This window comes from Myxocyprinus asiaticus, chromosome 40 (assembly GCF_019703515.2).
Source record: "Myxocyprinus asiaticus isolate MX2 ecotype Aquarium Trade chromosome 40, UBuf_Myxa_2, whole genome shotgun sequence".
NCBI lineage: Eukaryota > Metazoa > Chordata > Actinopteri > Cypriniformes > Catostomidae > Myxocyprinus > Myxocyprinus asiaticus.
In genome coordinates this window covers 33,230,669-33,251,609 of record NC_059383.1, presented here as the reverse complement: position 1 = coordinate 33,251,609, position 20,941 = coordinate 33,230,669, and the positions used below count along the sequence as shown (strand labels likewise).

The 20,941-nt window shown below is 36.0% G+C and overlaps 1 protein-coding gene across 1 annotated transcript; it reads left to right on the top strand.

The window, feature by feature from the left end:
- The first annotated feature begins 3,937 nt into the window (after nt 1-3,937).
- On the top strand, nt 3,938-17,095 carry LOC127431275 (cholesterol 7-desaturase nvd-like). The gene is made up of 7 exons (XM_051681651.1): nt 3,938-4,525; nt 11,277-11,465; nt 11,682-11,860; nt 12,223-12,348; nt 13,101-13,220; nt 16,136-16,312; nt 16,711-17,095. The coding sequence occupies exons 1-7, from the start codon at nt 4,105-4,107 to the stop codon at nt 16,870-16,872; spliced, it is 1,374 nt and encodes a 457-aa protein (XP_051537611.1). The 5' UTR covers nt 3,938-4,104; the 3' UTR covers nt 16,873-17,095.
- Nucleotides 17,096-20,941: the final 3,846 nt, after the last annotated feature.

Below are 20,941 nucleotides of genomic sequence, written 5' to 3'. Positions count from 1 at the left end.
GCCACATCAGCTGTTAAGCAGAACATGGAACAGAGAAGATAAAAATTTTACATAGTTGTATCTTTTAATCCCAGAAGTAGTAGTGCACTCATGCACTCAATGAATGATGCACAATTTTCTGAAGTGTATTCTGATGGGACCATTCTGTGATTGCTTGAAGTTTTGCTGCTACATTTCTATCACGTGTTAGTAAAACTGAATTAAGACTGAATATAATTATTAATTGTATATTTTACCATACCTCAATGCAGTAGTAATTTAGTATTCAGTTTAACACTCTACATCAGGAGTCTGGTTTAATAGTAAAATAAAATATTCAGAAATTATAGATTCTAAAGGCTTATTTTAATGTTGGCTGCAAAGTGGACACATTTGTTTTATTCTCAGAACATTATCAACCTGTTTACATGCTCATGGGTCATGATGTGAGTCTCGTCAATGTTTGGCATCCCATTCAGCACACAACCGAATAAAACAGGTTGCATGACACTGATAAATGATTACTTCCAGAGTAACTTCAGCATTTTACAAATAACACAAAGAACAAACATTTTCCGCTCTCTGTCACGTGCGCCGGTGAAGATTCCTCAATCGGCCACCGGAGGTCTCACTCGCCTGAGTATTAACGTTGGACTACATTTCCCAAGTGCCCACATACCTGGACAGATTACTGCACATCTGTTCCATATCACTCAGACTATTTAAGCCCCATGTGTGCATTCACTCTTTGTGAAGTCTTGTTTGCCCCAGCTACATTTCTCAGCATTATTATTTCCTGTGTTTTTCTGCCCCATTTGATTCTGCCTTGGATTACCTCATTCGACCCACGCTTGTCTGTACTCTGAACTTGCTGTGTTTTAATAAACCACACATGGATCCCACTCAGCTCCATGTTACACTCTCGCTTGGTTTTGCTCGTGTGTCCCCTCCGCGTGCGAATGATGCAAAAGGAATGATGCAAAGATCTTTTGGGATTTTACTAAGTTCATCACTGTAAAGGTTTGCTCGCAGACTTGGCACTAAACAGCACACACAGCATCACGAATGGACACGGAGTGACTGCATCACACTTTTCTTTGAGCAGAATATTGCACTATTGAGCACTTTAAGGTTTTTTTTGAAGTGGAGAGAGAAAGCGCGCACACTCGCATGCATAGTTGCCAGATTGCATAAATTAAGTATGACATAAGGTGATAAGTATAAATCTCTGATTGGGGGTAGCTTCTATTGTCTGGCAACCCTGAGCATATTAAAAGCTTATGGATGCACGGTAGGTCCCAAAGCCAGAAAAATGAAAGATCTAATAAAAAACGTTCATGATAAATCAACCAGCGGGCAGTAGTTTACCCTGGTTGCAATTGAGGGTGCTCTAAGGTTTGTTAGCACCCTTGTTGAACTGGGCCTGATTTGCAGGGAAAACGCTTATGCTATTTAAACACTGCTAAAGTATCTTAGTGGACATGCTGATTTGAATAAAGTATAATTAGACTTGTTTCAGTCTCTGTGCTTTATCAGTGGTTTAATGACTCAAAACACATGGAAAGACGCAGATTTGTTGCCACCTACTGCGTAAAAGTGTGATTTACAAAAATGGTTATCTGAACGAATCAGTGAAAAAAATCTGAAATATATATATATATATATTACACAACAGTTAGTTCTGGTCCTCGAATCTGATTGGACGAGAGATGTTCCATGAGTACTGATGGTCTCACACCATCAGCACTCGGACGCTTCACTGTGTGTATCACTCTGCTTGTGTTCGTGCCGTTAAAATCTAAAGTGTAAGAGCAGTGCATATGTGTTAAGAGCTACTGTATATGTGTCTCTTTACATGTATTTTTTTTTTCATTACATATGTTAGCTGGCAGGTGGTGGCAAAAGATAATTTTTGTGTGTAATATGAGCTAGTTGATGAAGTGAAGTGAATCTGCATCAGTCAGTGTTTACATACAACAGCTCTACGTGATCGCTCATATTACTACTACACTACTAAAGCCAGGAAATAGCTTTAAACGGCTTTAAACGAACAACTTCAGCATTACGGCTCATCACAGCTGAGAGACACAACAGACTGATTAATTACACTAACTCAAGGTGCTTGCCTCTTACCGGACTTTCCACATTGGAGAGGACATGCTGTTTAAAATGGTGGAGGAGATTGCAGTTTCTATAGTGAATGACTCTTGCGCACCGGCTACTGCGAAATAGGGAAGAATAACCCCACTTGGACAGCTATTTCTCCACTGAGAAAGCTGATCTTCAGAAAGCTGACAGCATCTCTGCTTGGGAGTGGTAACAGGTGATGGCACAAGCTCCATCTCTCACTCTCTCTCTCTCTCTCTCTCTCACACACACATCCTTGTTTATCCAATAACATGTTAGAAACAGCACAAGCTGTGATACTATTTCTGAATTACTAACGAAGGCTTGGACGCATCATTTGGTTTCAACTAGCAATGGCAGATTCTGATCCATCGAGTAGTTCCATGCACAAATGCATTTTTTTATGACCGTACTCGGTTTTTCCTAATTTTTTAAAATGTACTTGTTCATTGAACTGTTGTATATAGCAATATCACTATATATATATATATATATATATATATATATAAAGCAATATCACACTCGCAATCATGCTATATGGCCCTAAATCAGCACTGTTCACAGCATTACTAGTTCAAACCAAATGATGCGTTCAAGCTTCTCAAAAACGTCACTTTAGAACTAGTATCACGGCTTGGGCTGTTTCTAACAAGTTATTGGAGAAACAAGTGTGCAAGAGAGAGAGAGAGAGAGAGCGTGTGCCATCACCTGCGTCTCTTGCCACTAGTCAGCTTTCTGGAGATAATGTAATTTTGGTCAAATTGATCCTATTTTCTCAGTGGAAAAATAGCCGTCCAAGCGGGGGTATTCCTCCCTATTTCGCGGTAGCTGGTGCGCAAGTCATTCACTATAGAAACCGCAATCTCCTCTGCCATTTTGAACAGTATGTCCTCTCCAATGTGGAAACTCTGGTAAGAGTAAGCGCTTTGAGTTTGTGTAATAAATCAGTCTGTTGTGTCTCTCAGCTGTGATGAGCCTTAATGCTGAAGTTGTTAGTTTAAAGCTGTTTAAAGCTATTTCCTGGCTGTAGTTGCGTAGTCGTAATCTGAGCGATCATGTAGTGCTGTGAATGAAAACACTGAGTGATGCTGACTCACTTCACATCACCTGGCTCATATTACGTGATCTCCTGGGATTTTCACACACAACAGACACTAGAATTTACTCTGAATGGTGCCAAAAAAAAAAAAAAAAACATCCAGTCAGTGGCAGCTCTGTGCCAGAACTGGAAATGCCTTACTGATGAGAGAGGTCAACAGAGAATGGCCAGACTGGTTCGAACTGACAAAGTCTACGGTATTTTAGATATCCACTCTGTACAATTGTGGTGAGAAGAATATCATCTCAGATTGCTATTCTGAGATGCGGGTTGGCGCTGTTTTGGCTGCACGAGGTGGACCTACACAAAATTAGGCAGATGGTTTTAATGTTGTGGCTGATCGGTGTATGTATATATACATATATATTATTTTTGTAATCAGCATGCACAAATGCTGCCAATTGATCTTACCTTGTATTGAACCTGGATATTCCTTTAATCACTGGTATCTCTGGGACCATAAACATACATGTCAACAGAACAAGAGGGTTTCACTTAATCAACAGTCCATCATCTAAATGGCATAATGTTTAAATAATTATGCACTTTGCCCATGAGATAAAAGTGCACGTCTCATAATATTTATATTTGCTATACTCACTGCACTGAACTACTATCACGCTGATACAGTATGTCACCTGGCGTGTGGGCGTGTCCTCTCGGATGTCAATCAAATTATCGGTATCAACGGCGTTCTTAAACGCTACGTTCATTTGCTACGAATCTGACCCCTAGAAAAAATGCAACAACAAACAAAACCTCTTTCCGTCTGCATAGAAACTAGAAGGGGAAGGAGGGATTAAAAACAGTGATTGTAATAGTGTGTTTACTATATATGTGTGTGTTACAGTGCAACAGTGTTAGTGAGACTGGACAAGTGTAGGTTGTGTGCATCTGTCATGGAAAATTCACACACATCGCTGATGTTCAAGGCGGTCGCGATCGGTCTCATCGCCACTTTCGTCATGAACGTCCAAGATATATCAGACTCGCTGTTCGGAGGGGAATACCCTGAGCTATGGCGCAGAACCGGACTGGCCGGAGCCCCAGCGCGGGCAGCAACTTTCATCTTTGCGGGAGTGTTCCTCCTGGCGATGGGCTGGTTGTATAGACTGATATTCGCGCCTCTGGAGCTGCTCCGCGGTGTGGATGAGGTGGGTTACATCGCGGAAGACGGGCGCTCCCGTGCGCAGGCGGCCAACGAGGTGCGACGGAGGCGCAAGACTGGAGAATTACCCCCGGTGTATCCGAACGGATGGTACCGAGTTTTAGATTCGCACATGCTGGAGAGAGGAGATGTCAAGAGTGTGACTGTGCTGGGTAGGTAACAGCCGCAAAAGACAGGACAAATGTATTTGCGCAGGTGAGACAAAATCACGTCACTGGAAAACTCGCAGTTTGTTGTGTCCTATGAGACCCATTTATTGATCAAAAAGTCTACTGTACAGAAACTTCTTAAAGCACATAATGAAAACAGTGGGGGGTACGTTTTACTTTTGATTAACGACTTTTTGTAATTTACATTAACCTGAATAGGGAATCTCCTTATTGTAATACAGTATTTGACTGTATTAAAGTAAAAATTCCGTAATAGCCTATAGTGTTTAAATTGAAATAAGCACAAATTAAAGGCACTACAACCCTATGAACGTTCCCCTGACATTATAATGTATGGTTTTCATTTGGTTATTTTTGGGGGGAACCAACTCCTTACGTTCTAGAAATTTTATTTTTATGTTTTATTTTATATAGGCCTATTATTATTATTATTATTATTATTATTATTATTTTACCATAAACTAACATGCAGAACGTGCAGGGAGGTTTCTGTGTGACAACCTTATAAGAACTATAAAGAACAGTAAAAAAAAAAAAAAAAAAAAAAAGAGACATGGCTTGTAGACTGATTGTTGACGTTACATTGCAGTTTGGTTGCAGACATTTTACTAGAATTTAGAGGTTAAGGGAACGTTAGGGAAACCATTATGAAAAACCTCAAACAAATGTTCCAAATATTTCCTGTCTAAAAAATACCCTTAAAGTTCTGTTCTGGAAAAATTCTGTTCTGTTCTGGGAACACTTTTTTTTGTAATTTTATTTTTTTATTTCTTTATTTATTTTTTAAATTTTTTTTTTTTTAGATTTACGCATTTCAATTTTGTAACAAAATTCCATCATACTGAATGGTGTAAAAAAAAAAAAAAAAAAAAAAAATATATATATATATATATATATATATATATATATATATATATATATATATATATATATATTAATAAAACAAATTTATTCACGTTTTATTATTTTATTTGGTTAAATATTACTCAATTTAATATTATGGAATTTTGCTATAAAATACAAATGTGTAGCCTAAATCTTAAAAATAGTCTAAAATATTTTTTGGAGTGAACGAAAATCTAAATGGTCCTACAGTAAGCTTTATTTTCTTAAAGCAAAATATAATTTCTTGTATAATTAAATTTGTAGTTTGTGTAATTTAGGCTACTACGTTAGACATCTTTGGCCGTTTTTTAAACTGCGTTAGTTCAACTTTTACAAGCGCGTCACGAATGCCATGCATCCTGTTTTATTCCATTGCGCTCCGATCAGCTATTTTGAACGCAAGAACTCATCTTCCTAAGGGGCCGTTCACACCAAAAACGTGTTTGTGCTTTAAATATAGAGACGGCGCCATCGAATAGAATAATAGCCTATACTATTTATAAAAATAAAATAAAAAATTATTAGTATAAGCATTAATTCGAATATTTATTCTATAAGAATTATTCTGTATTTTAGAATAATTCTATTTTATTCGATTCTATTATTATTATTTTTTTTATCGTATTCTTTTAACTCGACACAGCATCTAAAAAACGCGACACTCTTGCGCGAGACGCAGCGCAACGGTATTGCGCATGCTTTAATAGGAAAACATTTGAAAAACAGCGCGCATGGACGTGTTCTGCGTGAACGGTCCCTAACAGTTAAACATGGTAATGAATTACAGACAGCCAGTGTTTCCTCATGAGACTCTCCCTGCACATTTTCTGACATGTGTCTCTCTTCGAGTGCAGCGCAGGCGCAGATCCGAGACGGAAATAGCTCTCCATTCACAGTTTTGTAAGCATGTGGTTTTTTAGGTCACTTAAAGAACGGAAACGAAGTCAATTGCATTCAGACCTTGTGATCGATGATGCAGCAGTGCTGTCCCAAATGTTACATCCTTAAGTCATGCCCATCTTTTGTACAGAGAAAGACCTTATGGATCTCGTAACTAAAAAGGGGGTTGATGAATGATGACTGTCAAATTTTCATTTTTTAGCTTTATTCAGTTTTTGGGTAGACTTGTGGTATGACATTCTATATAATCCATCTAAAAAATCTAATCCTTAAAATGTTTATTACAGGCTACATTTTTATGATCTCATTAATTAAGAGACCAAATTGAATATTTGTTATTTAAAATAATAATTTATAGAATGTTTTAGAACCCTTTGAGACCTAATTTTCCATCATTCTGATTTGATTGAGTTCCACATTTCTGTAATAGACTAAACTGGCTGGTAAAGACTAGGAATAAGCTTTTCTGTATGTGCAGCACTGTCATTGCAGCCTTTTGTTTTTTTGTTACAAGTCAGTTTGTTTGTTGCTGTTGTTATGTTTAAGTGTCTGTTGCTTAGCTGAGTTGCTGTAGGATGCCCTATCATGTTGCAATGGCCTTTGGGTTTTCAATGAAAACATCAAACAAAAACCTTTTTAGTTTTGTCATTGGGATACAAAAGAAACACTGTTGTGTTTTTGCTACCTGGAGACTGTTCATCCTGTAATGCCCTTCTCTGCCCTCGATGATATTTCCAGAAAGTTGGACAACTGACAGTAACAAAAACGAAGGGACAAATATAATCCTTAAAACAGCATTGAACATGGCTCATCCAATCAGAATTTAGAGTTGGAACTATCTGTTTTTCTTTTCTTTTTTTTAAATTTTTTTTTAAAGAAAGCATTTTAACATCAAGAAAATCACACACATGAAGACACGGTCCAACCGCAAGGACCTCAGTCATCAAGTCAATCAAAGATTGTTTTCACTCTTACCATCTGAAAAACAGAGCGGTCAATCACAAAGCGACCGATTAAACAGCAGCATATGTTTGTAGAGACTAAAAATGGACTTTTCTTTAGCGATCTCAAAGAGAAAACATTTCATTGCTACGCTTGAAACTCTTGAAGTTAAATACACTATTGATTAGATATCTCATAGCACCAATATCAAATAATGAATTTGATAACTCGTGCTTTTGCAGGTCAAAATACTGATCTGTTCTCATTTGAAAACTCCCTTTTGTTTCCTAATGTCAATGTATTCCAAAGAATGCAGAGATTTCTCGAAAGTCAGTTTCTGAAAATGGCGTTCTGGTATGGATAAGAGGCATGAATGTGGCAAAATCAGTGCATTACCAAACAAAAACGTATTAGTGTGGATGTGGCCTTGGTCAGTAGCGGTTCTAGCTTGTATGGTGCCCTGGGTGAAACCCGCTTCAACACGACCCCAAAGTTGTTGACCGGGATGCAACTGCCCATGTCGCCCATGCCTAATTCTGGCACTGGCCTTAGTTATCCAGGATTTTGGACAATTTGGGAAAATTTGTTAAGCCTTGTACAGTTCCTTGATGTGTGTAACAGATTAAAAAACTTTATATGGCTATTCAGTTTGTAGTCCTAATACATGGAAGAGAATTAACTTTTTTGAGCCATTGGTTACCTCTGGAATCTGGTGGGTTTTATAGTGAGATATATATAAAATTCTCTCATCATTTATTCACCCTCATGCCATCCCAGATGTTTATGACTTTTCTCCTCCTTGCCCAGTAGTTGGTGATATCCACGAACAATCTGAATCGGCAAAAACAGAAAAATGTGGAGATTGATAGTAAAAAATGTACTATTGATCTGTTTCTCACCCACACCTATCATATCGCTTCAGAAGACATGGATTTAACCATTGAAGTCGTACAGATTACTTTTATGCTGCCTTTATGTGCTTTTAACAAATTTGGTACCTAAACCTGTATTTAGGTATACACTTGTGTTGTGAGGACCTACAGAGCTGAGGTATTCTTCTAAAAATCTTTGTTTGTATTCAGCATACACATCTTGGATGGCATGAGGGTGATACTGTAAATGATAAGAGAATTTTACTTTTCGGTTGAACTATTCCTTTAATGAATCAGACAACCATTTTAGCCCTTATGTATCGACTTGTTAGTAAAGCAATCTGATTACAATTTTTTAGAATTGAACAATTTTGTGGATTTGTTGCTTTTCCAACAATGGCATTAACAGCCTGGAAATGTTAAATTGTGACGTACACCACATTTGTTTCTTGAATTAAGAATTGAGTCACTGGGATGAGTTGTGAAACATTTTGAGCAGCAGAGAAAGACACCCAGTTAAAAATTCTTTGACCACTTTGCCACCTAGGTCATGTATGTGTTTGCAGGATCGTAATCAATTACTGTAAACCCAGCCACCGCCAGCCAAATGTGGATACTTTATCGCAGTGATGTGTAATGTTGCCTTATCTGTTAACCACTATGGCTGGTGTTCTGTAAAATATCTCAGATTTGCCACTCTGAATATTATTGTTTAGTAACAGTGACGCAAAAGGGTTTGCTTGCATCTTGTTTGCAGACATGTCTTTGGAGACGGAGAGATGGAATGGCATTGAAATTAGTAAAATGGTACAAGTTATCAAAACGACCAAAATCTCTTACTGCACCTTTAAATCAGTCTACAATCATATAAAAAGGGCCACTGTGTAGAACCTAATAACTGATTGGTTGTTCATAAAACAATGTGTAGTTAAAGATACAGATCCACAATAAAGTTTTTTTGTTATAAATGGTACTTTAATAAATGCTTATTGTTTAGTATATTCTGAAGCCCAATTGATTTAGAGTGGTTTCGATGCTCCTATTCACTGCAAAAAATGAGATCCTGTTGGAATTACTGTATTTGCTTGCACAGGCCAAACACTGCTCTGAATCCCTATAAATAGGGCCTAGATTTTGGCAAATGGGCTTTGACCTCTTCGTATTACTGTAAAGATTCTCAGTTTCCAAGGAAATCATTGAATGTCTAGTAGAGTTATTTTAGTCAACTGGACCTTCTGAAATGTTGACCAACAATATGTTAGTTTGTTGCTCAGCAAATGAAGTCAATTCATTTGGTTAAACATCTTGAGCAGCTGAGAGACATTCTCTGATTTCTTTGTATTCATTTCTTATATGAAATGACTGAAACAATGACTCAAATAATTGCAAACTTATTGAATTAACACATTTGATTATATATAGAAGAACACATGATCGAAAAGCTGTAAATGTGTGATCAGATGTTTGGTGATCTATAATAAAAATATAGCATTTTTCAGCAAACTTCAAACTATTTCTGATGTGCACTGCTCAGTATTCGTGTACAGCAGAAATAATGGTAATATTAGTTTAGAATTTATACAAATAGTTGCTGTATGTATGGTACAGTTTGATTATTTTTTGTATTGGAGACCTTTATGTATTTTTTCATACATTTAGTGAGTTATGTATTTGATTTGAAAAAAAAAATATATGGGAGTGAAACAACATGAGTATGAGTTAATGATGACAGTATCCTCCTTTTTTAATTTCCCACCCTTATTTTAACCATGTGAATGTTAAGAAATCGGCATTGCTATCTCCACACATATTATTGTTATCATTCACTAATTATTACCATCAACTGTTCATACAGGCTTCTAATGCAATAATATGTGGTTTTCCACTGCGATTCTTGTTTGATTTTGTCATCTGAGACTAGCAGCTTGTTTTCAGGCACTCTGCATTGCAGGCAAATCAAACTCCTCAGGTCAGCATAACAGAAAGGGAGTTTTGTAGCAATGTAGGTGTAAACCTGGGGAGACAAAAATGAGTGTGCAGATCAGGATTTTACAGTGTGCTGCTACGCCTATTCTTGGACTAGCTATGTAAAAATTGCAACTTGGCCAAAAAACAATAATTAACTGACACACTTATTATTTTTGTAAAAAAAAAAACATTCATACTTAATTATTAACTGCCCCATTTGGCTCATGAAATAGGTTGAGTATTGCATTTTCATTTGAATTCATACATTTGGCAGACGCTTTTATCCAAAGCGAATTGTAGTGCAAGGTTCAAAGTATGCATTTGATTGAAGTATTTATGTTCCCTGGCAAGTAATACCAAAAAACTGGAACTCACTCGTCACATAATATGGCATAACATGTCATTTACAAAGTACAGGTGTGAAATGACACAATGTGCTCTCAAATGTAACCTATTTTTTTTGTTCCTCCTCTGTGTATTGATTGAGAATTATTGTCATACACTCCATATAACCACACTAGTTAATAATTAATCGCATTAGTTAGGAGTTATCTACATTATTTGATGTTACAGTAGTTGTAGGAACTCAGTGTAGTTCACAGTAGAGCAGACCTCCTCCTTTCCCTGCATTTGGGCTTTCAAACATAAGAAAGCAGGCCAGGCCTTTCTCAACCAGACTTCTTTCACAATAACAGTCCATGGCACTTACCCAGTAAACCTGGAGAAGTTCCATGGCTTTCTCTGATACTGCCCCTTTCGGGTTAGAATTTTAAAAAAGCAATATCACATTAGCAAGAGTGTACTAAATATTATCTGGATAGCAGTGATTCAGTAGAAAGGAAACAACAGGCAGGGTGAAATAAAAATTATTATGGTAACACTTTATTTTAACTGTGTCTGTGTTACACATATTATGTTACTATTATTAATTACTATAGTAATAATAATAACAATATGTAAGTGCAAGCAACTTAACAAAATAACTACACAGTATTTACATGTAGTTGATTAGTATTAATCAGTAAATACACAGTATGCACACTGTAAAGTGTGACCATTATTATTATTTTATACATATATTGATCAAATAAATATATATTATTCAAAAAAGTTTAAAGCTATTTTATTTGTTTGTTTCTCCTTTTATCCATGTATTTATTTTTCAGGACAGCAGGTAGCAGTGTTTCGTGGCCAGGATGGCAAGGCCTATGTGGTGGATGCTTATTGCCCACATTTAGGTGCCAACCTTGCTGTGGGGGGGAGAGTTGTCGGGGGTTGCATTGAATGCCCATTTCATGGGTGGCAGTTCCGTGGGGTAGATGGAAAATGTGTGAGGATTCCTTATGCAGACAAAGGTAACAGATCCAAGAGGAAATTGAGATATAACATTTTTATTTTCTAGATGCAATGACTGTGTAGATGGCAGGCACTTTTTTTATTTTTATTGGATGGATTAATATATGTATGGATGCATGGCATATTTTAATGCATACCTAAAAACTTAGTTTGTTCAGAAGCTAGTGATATGTTAAAAATATTAGATATTTACTAACATGTTTATGGATTTGTAGTGCCTGAATTTGCGAAGGTTCGGTGCTGGCCCAGCTGTGAGATCAACGGGCAGGTTCTGGTGTGGTTTCACTGTGATGGGCTAGAGCCCAGCTGGAGAGTCCCAGAACAGAGTGAGATCACCCGTGGGGAATGGGTTTACTGCGGACGTACCGAACACTTTATTAATGCACATATTGAGGTGAGACTATTTCCATGCATGTACATTCAGTTCTATTCTATTACGAAATTTTGCTCAGAGATGTTAAGTTTGTTGTCATAATTGTGAAATATCTGGCATACTTTCCAAATAACTAGTAAATGGCCATGGAATATTGATTTTTGTTTACATTATGCCATGTGAGAAGAAAGAGACCGCAAAGTGAAACTTTGAAACATGAAACTTCTTAGGAAATCACAGCTACTAAACCGGTTCAGAATGCTGCAATTGACCATTCAGAATCAATTATTCCAGAGAGCTGTGTAAAAAGCAGTCATATTTGTGTCTGTAGAGGTTTAGTTGTATCTAATAGTCATTTTTACAGTAAATCACACTTTTCTCAGGAGATTCCAGAGAACGCTGCAGATATTGCACACTTGGCTCATTTGCACACTCCAGGAATCGTCAGTGGAGTTGATCTGCGCTACACTAACAGCAAGACCTGGGAGTTCATCCGACATGACTGGAAGGTTTGAATACCCACACAAACATCCATTTTAAAGAAGAAATGTCAACAGTTTTATGTCTTTATGTCACTGAAACCAAGATGCATTGTGCTGTGGCAAATTATGCTGTGACAAAGCTAAAATGAATAATGCAGCTGTCATAAAACCATAAAAATGTGTATGCACAGCTCTACTGTACTACCATATTACTTCTTTAAACTATCTTTGTGTAGCATAATATTTAGGTCCATTTATAAAGGAATAGTTCACCCAAAAAATGAAAATGCTGTTATCATTCACTCACGTATAAGTCCTTCGAAACCCATATGACTATATTGCGTCCGTGAAACATTAAAGGAGATGTTAAGTAGAATGTTCACACTTGTCTTTTCCATACATTGAAGTTAAATGTGGACAGATGCTGTCCAGCTCCAACAGTGACCATAAAAGCACCATAAAAGTAGTCCATATGACTCAAATTCTACATGTCTTCTAAACCCATACAATAGCTTTGTGTGAGGAACAGACCAATATTCAAGTCATTATTCACTGGAAATATTGTCTTCACTCATAACTTTCAGATCTCATTAGCGTTGTTGCATATTCAAACATGCAACATTACGATTGGTTTCAAAACACGAGAACCTATGAGATCATTGACATCAAACTTGGCACAATGACAGAGAGTTAACATGAGGTTGAGCAAATGACAGAATTTTCATTTGTGGGTGAACTATACTTTTTATTGCTGATCAGTGATTATTTGTGTTGGCCAGGTTGAGTGGAAACCAGAGCCCGAGCCAAACAAGCACTGCTCACAGATGTTGGTGAAACACGCTCTAACTGTATTTGGTCGCCACTGGCCTCTTCTTGATATGGACGTCCTGGCAAGACAGGTAGTGATTGGACTGCCCCCCTAGAGGGCGCCAGTGAGCTGTGCAGAATATGAGACATACCTAGTGACAGTATTTTTGCAGCGATTAGCAGAATGGATGGTTCCTCACTCTTGCAGACAACGGCAGTGTCGTGATCTTTGTGTTATGAGGGTTGTTTGCTGTAACTATAAATAATTAGTTGCCTACAAAGCATGCTTTTATGTTTATTAAACATCTGATCTTGGGTGTGTGTTATGCTATAATTTATCATTGTGGGATGCGTCAGGTTTACAAATGAGATTCATAATTTTTGTACAGTGAAGTATTGCTGTACTCAGTGCAGATCTACAGTGGCCCCAAAAGGAATTTGGACAATTAAGCGACACAATAAAATAAAATAAAATGCATGAATGTCATTGCATTAGAAAACAAAACACCAAACCAGCTGGCATCTGCCAACAAATAATTATAGATACTTTTATTTATTTTTTTATTTTTGCAAATAACCAACAGGTCTGAAGGCAATTTTAAGTTTGATGTATGAGTTCCCCTCAAGTTCACACAGGTGCACTTGCACAGGGGGTCACAACCTGTAAGGGGCGTGAGATTACAGGGTTTTATAGTGGTGGGGATTTGATTCATCCCAGTGAGTCGAGTCTTTTGAATCCATTCACCAATAAGATTTGTTCAGACAAAGAGTCAGGGAATCACTGCTTTGAAGGGATGTGTATTGTCAAAAGTACTGTACAAAAAAAAAAAAAAAAAAACTGGACTGAAAAAAATGGACGATTTGTTCACTTAAAAGATTCATTCAAAAACGCCAATTCGTTGACAAATGAAACACAAGTAGTGTGTTATAGACTTGAGTCAAGTGAAGTGAAAAACATTGGATAAATTGATGTATGATAAATAGTAGATAAAATATGCATTCATGTGCATCATGCTAAACTGGGGGTCTTCAAACTGGGGTAGCAAAGGGGTGCTAAGAGGTCTGTGGAAAAATTTCAGAGAAAGAAAAAAGTCTTCATAAATGTAAAACAGTAAAAAATATATATATTTACAGAATTTGACATTATTACCATTACAGTTTAATGGAAATGTTTCTCATTAGGTTTATACACATAACAGTACTCAGTTATTGGGTAGAACAGATACGCTGTCAACATACTACAAAGTAGGTGAAATATTTTTAGATAATTAGGGGTGCACCGTGATGAAAATTGTTTGGTCGATAAGCTTCATATAAAAAAAAAAAAATTAAAAAAAAAAAAAAAACTATAGGCCAATAATTTTATATCTAGGCTAATACCAATATTCTGCCACTTCTTATTTTGTCATCAGATCACTGTTTTAGGAATTATGCTTTAAAAATGTACAAAGAGGTACAAAAGCTATTTTACTGTTTTAATTTGTATTAAACATGAATTGGATCTGTTGAACACATGACAGGCCACACTTTTAAGAGCCAAAATGAAAGATAAATACAAGATAAAATAAAAAAAAATAAAAAACAATGCTTTATGTGGGGGAAAAGGCTATTTTGCACTTCTAAAAAATTTTTACAATTCTGTTTTTGCAGTTCTAAACAATACCTTTTACATATTATAATAGAACTTTGCAATTTCATATTATTAATTATTATATTCAACATGCTTTACTTTTTCAGATTTCATTTATTTTAGTAGGTATTCATTTATATTACACAGAGGAAAAATGATTATAAACTTAATACAATGGAATAAGTTTACATAATTAATTTTAAATAAACCATTGGTTTTTCATATAATTGGTTTTATGCTTATGCGATCAAAAGCATGTAAAAGCCGATATGAAAAACCAATGGTTTATATTGCCGGTTTACAGTATAACAATTTTTATAGCTGATGGTGCATCCCTACAGATAATATTTTAAATAATTTATTTTGGCTTTAGTACAATAACAATATAAAAGCGAATTATTTAAATTGTATTTAAAATATTACACTTTTCTTAATTTTTCTTTATACACAAAAATATATAACAACCTTTAAATATTTTAGGAGGGGGTCCCTCGCAAGGGGATTGTCTTACTTGGGGGTCCTTGAAATCAGATTTTGAAAACCTAATATAATCTTGTGAACTGTGTTGCTTGATAAGTGTGCTTGTGTTTTGCTTTAAAATAAGTACCACTTGGTAAGACATTTTTTTAACTAATGCTATGACATTAATATAGCTTTTAGATTTTATTTGACATATGTTTTTTTTTAAGTGTGTCTTAATTGTCCAAAGACTTTTTGTTTTGGGGTCACTGTATTATGGGTTAGATAATTCATAGACTGTGCTTTAAACAAAAATATTAAACTTTTTTATAATTTCACAAGAAATCTTTACTTTGATAGAAATAACAGTGGTGGATTTTATGTTGTAGTTTATAAGAGACAGGAATTGGTATTGTATATGTGCAGCAAACTATGTCTCAAAGGCATAATTTTCCCTCACTGTTTAGTTGTGTCGCTTTTCAGAATTTGTGAACGTGTTCTCTGAAAATGTTGCCATAGTGATAGTGAATAAACCTGATGAAAACCTGGAAAGTGTGTACTAATAGTGCTAGAGGCATAGTACATACATTTGACTGGGATGAAGGCAAATATGTAATATATGTTTTGTTTGGATTTTATGTGATGTGATGTAATACAACAAATAGTATAGTTATGTTCAACATAATAAAGTGAATGAGACTTATGAACTATAAATTAATGAACAGGGCAATTAGATGCAGACTTTCAATAACACTGCAAATATTCAGCATCATACAACACCATAGTATCATAACACATACAAATAATGAGACAATGTTGCATTATGCCAGTACGAACAGTAATTCAGATTATGGTGGTCTTACCCTCTGTGTATTTGCCAGTGAAAATGCACATAAATGCATTATTTCATATTTGTAGGTGGGCCCAGGTGTCGTTTTCCTGCTCTTTGAACACAGCTTCCTGGGTCGGGGTGTGATTATGCACTGCGTTACTCCAATCGAGCCATTACTGCAGTGTGTATCACACACCATCTTCTACCAGAGCACCATCCCTCCCCTGGTACCAAAGTTCATTCTGCGGGCAGAATGCATCCAGGTAATGCAGACACTGGGATCTAGCCTAGTAAACTGAAATATCTTGTCTGTCCGATCACACTCTCTCAAGGGTCTTCTTTACATTGTCTAAAAGAAAGTGCAAACAAAAAGGGCAAAAGAAAGTGACTCAATAGTCAAATAGATGCAGCTGTCCCACACAAATCAATTTAGTTTCATTAAAATAGACTTTTAATTAGTCCCTCTTTTCAATACAATGGCAGTGAAAATTGACTTGGCTTTCAAGCTTCAAAAAGGATCATAAAAGTAGTCCATGTGACTTATATGTCATATCTCAAGCTTCTAAAGCCAACTAGTGCTTTAATCGTTTCCTAATGTTACGATAAACCTTCCAAAGCATGAGCTGTCTCAAACAGTAACTGATGGTTTTTGCTGTTACAGTTTGAACGAGATGTGATGATCTGGAACAACAAGACGTACATTTCCAAACCCATGCTTGTGAAAGAAGACTCAGCTATTCAGAAACACAGACGCTGGTTCAGTCAGTTCTACAGTGAGAACAGCCCCAGACTGCGCTACCAGCACAACACTCTGGACTTCTGAACACAAACTATAGTTCAACCGATAAGGGTTTCTAAAAGGCCAATATTTTTTAATTGAAGATGTCAGTAGCTGTTATTTTGTGTTAATATTTAAAAACTTGAAATTTGCCAAATGTAATCATTATGCAAATGAAAATTATGCAAAAATACAGTAAACTGTTGAGCATATGGGAAGAAAATAATAATGCAAATGCAAAATAAAAATGCAATTTGGATAGTCAAAATCTGTGTTATGTCATGTGGGAATGATGTCTTGTTTTGCTTTGCTTTTGATGAAGCAATAAGCTCAGCAAAACTGAACAAAGTTTGTTTTAAGTTTCTATATACAGTATATATATATATATATATATATATATATATATATATATATATATATATATATAATGTGGAAATGACACATAGCTTGATTTGCTTTGCTTTGTTTGGAGCTTATTGGTTCTATGAAGCAATAAGTAAGTTTTAGGTTTTTATTCCACATTGTTAAAATCTCCACATAGATCTATAAATGTTGGAATGTTGAATAGCATTTGTTTTGTATTGTTTTAAGCGCAACACAGATAAACAAAGGCAAGCTCATGCACCCAGTATTTAAGTGAGTATTGTAAAAAAAATAGGTGAGTTGTTATCTTTTTCATTGCAAGGACCTTTTGTCCTTATTGAAGTGCCTCAGACAATCACGAGTCAGTAGTTGTACCTTTCTTTCTACTGTGCTGCTAAACTTCCTGATTGCACAGCTAATCTAGTCTAATTTTACTGCAATAATTGGGATTCAGCTGCCTGAAGAGTCCTCAAAGCTTCCGCAAGCAACGAGTAAAAGCTCAGAATTACCCACATCCTTTCTGAAGCACTGGATCTTGTGCACAGAGTTCCCATTTCTTATATGCAGATTGAATTGATAAGAACCCATAATCCAGCTCCAGTTGTTTTCCGAGATCTTTGCCAGGTATGGAATGATCATTGAATGAATAAGCAACCACTTAGAAACCCCCTGAACACCATAACAACCACCTAGCAATGCCCTAGTAACTTGCTGAAAACCACTCAGAACAAGCAAACATATAAGCAACAACCTGGCAACCACCCACAACACCCTAGTATCATGGGGTAACTTAAGCATGGACAAGCACCATTTACATTTTCTTCAGATAATGTAAAAATCTAGTTTTTCTACAATTACTTAATATTATTACTTTATATTATATTACTATCTCTTTCTCTCTTTTTTTTCCTTTCTTTTGTAGTCACAATATCTTAAATCTTGAGTGAAATGAAAGTTTAATATCTTATCAAGCATTGATTTGTTTACAGTATCAGGGCATGGCTGGAAGCCCTTTTCAGGTTTCCACTTAATTAGTAGTTCATTCACCAAGCTCGTCGATAACAATGCCTGCCATTATCCAACAGATGCACTGTAGAAATTAGGGTCCACAAAATAGCTAGCAGGTAGGTAGTGCAATTAGACATGTTGCTATAAATTACCATCAGTGATGGTTATTCACTCAAACTGGCACTGCTGCATGACTGTCTAATGCAGTTCTATCCAATGTCTGTCTCTTAATGCTAAGTGGCATTAATGAATGCATTTGAGCATGCTGACAAAATGTGTCTATTATGACCTGCACCATATGTTAGGTCTCGCCATTAATCTGCATTCAAAGAGCGTGCATGGATGTAAAGACTGTTCCTTTGATGAATGTTTCAGTGCTGGCTGGCACAAAACAAGGGGAGGACAATTATGACAGACCTTGTGACAGTATGTAGGCACTGCGGATGAGATGATCTATGAGCTTGTAATAATTAATTTAGCTGCATATTGGATTTACTTTAAACTGAATAAGCTCAGCATCTTCGTTTAGTTGTTTGGTTCCAAGGCTAATTAAATGCCAATCATTTTCCTAATTATTGATGGTTTCTAAAGATGGTGAAACAGAGAATGTCCTACAGAGTTTCAAGGTTGTATAAAACGATGTATTCATATCTAGTGGTGTTTGCTAAGGGAAGCATCACTATTACTATTGCTCTGCTTAGGGATTAGGGATTAGGACTTTGCTGAATATATCCCACACCATTTGTGCTATGAATCTTATCTCAAATTGTGTGGTCTGTTGAGGAGAGGTCTGCTGTCTGCTCTTTTCTAAGTGACTGGACTTTTGATTTTTGTCTTTCAGATGATAAAACGGTTTTAAAAAAAACCCCATAGACTTACATTTAGGAATACAGTATCTAGAAACCAGGATATCATAAAGACTTGGGGGTGGGCTCTTTTGAATTGGTACATTAAGTAACCACCTTGAAGACCCTAGCAACAGTATGGTGATGTGCTAAAAAAAAATAGAACATCTTAGCAACCACTTGGCAATTCCCTGGCAACCACCTAAAACCAAGCACCACTTAAAATTTCCTTAGAAAATGTAAAAATCTAGTTTACTCATAGAATTTCAGATATGAACATGTGTAGCAACGGAAATGTTCTGTTGATTACATTGCATTACTATCGATAAGTGCAACTATTGGCACATTTGTTTTGGTTTGTTTTTCTTTTTAGAAGGGCAATTGTCATTATTTGTCAATCATGAATTAAAAACGATTAATTTTTTATGAATTGCTGATTATTTTGCATTTGATATCTCATCTTAAATGAATTGATTTTTCCATTTAGCTGTAAATGCCATTTAGTTTACATTAGCCTGGCCATGTGAAATAATGGATATGCCCATATCTGGATTGCCATGCATTTTCTGAATGTGAATTATTTAAATGCATGTTGTATTTTAAAATACAGCAGTGTCCAAAGGTAAACAGGTTTTATTCTCAGATGTGTCAAACTCAATTTACTGCAAAAAAATAAATAAAATACAAATAATAATTGTCATAATCAGTATTTTTGTCCTGATTTTTCAGAAGAAAAAAAAATCTACAAAACAGTAACAAATGTATCCAACATTGATACATTTACTTAAAATTGTTCTTACAAAATTGTGTAAGATTTGTTTTCAGTTAATATATCTTGATTTAAGTTTATTTGTCTAACCTCTTAAAAAAAACTAAAAACAATTACAAGCAAAGGAGGTGGCGGCTGCCCTGTTTAAAACAGTGTCCTTAGACCCTGGATGAACGAACATCCCGAAAAAAAGTCAATTTGGGCTGTAGTGGAAATTCCACCCCCTTAGACTCAGTCAGGCTGGGGTGGTTGCACGCTCCTGACTTTTTCAAGATATATCCCTAAAAACAAGTCTCAATATCTTATGTAACTCTCTTTTCAAGTAATTTTATCTTGTTTCTTTTTTAAGGATGTTTTGATATTTTACTGGAAAACAAGACAAAAATATTGTAAATAATATAAATATACTGTATATTAAGAAAGTTATTTTTTGCAGCGCTTATGTGCATCCTTCAAAAGCTCATACTTTGATGCAGCAATCAGGACTGCATGGCTGAGAATGTTTCGTTTTTTCGCATAGGCCACACCTTTTTAGTGATAAGCCAGAAGCAGTAATTCTGTACAATGTCTCTCTCTCTTTTGTTTCTGAATGGACCACATGAGGATAGAGATGTATAGCAAAACTTCAGAGGTTATAAAACTTCAGGCACAATCAGTGATGCTACTTTGAATCACACTCACTTTGGAAGTGGGACGAGATTTTCTAGAGTGCCTCTGACATACTTTGGCAATGAGTTCAGCTCCTGACCTTGTGACTGCTGAGCAGGCAGTAGAGAAACAAAGACAACAGGCGGATTGAATTCACCCAACATCTGCGTCTATATCACCTTTACCTGTAATGACTCATGTACAAGCAGTGACAGATGGTCCTGATAGGAATCTAAAAGAATGAATTTTTTTTTTTTTTGTCCTGTTACCTCTAAATAGCCTTTATGATAAATGAAACAAAACTGCATTTTTATAGGTACTTGCCAGTGCAAAATGTACCATCACAATGCTAGGGTGCTTCAGTCACCAATCACTTTCAGCAGTCTTTTCCATACAATGCAAGTGAATGGTGACTGAGACAGAACATTCTACCAACCATCTCCTTTTGAGTTCCACAGAAGAACGAAAGTCATTTGGGTTC

Coding starts and splice junctions, on each gene's coding strand:
- LOC127431275 (XM_051681651.1), top strand. CDS start 4,105: ATGGAAAATTCACACACATCGCTGATGTTCAAGGCGGTCGCGATCGGT. Junction 13,221..16,135: donor TGGACGTCCTGGCAAGACAG/GTAGTGATTGGA, acceptor TCATATTTGTAG/GTGGGCCCAGGTGTCGTTTT. Junction 16,313..16,710: donor TGCGGGCAGAATGCATCCAG/GTAATGCAGACA, acceptor TTGCTGTTACAG/TTTGAACGAGATGTGATGAT.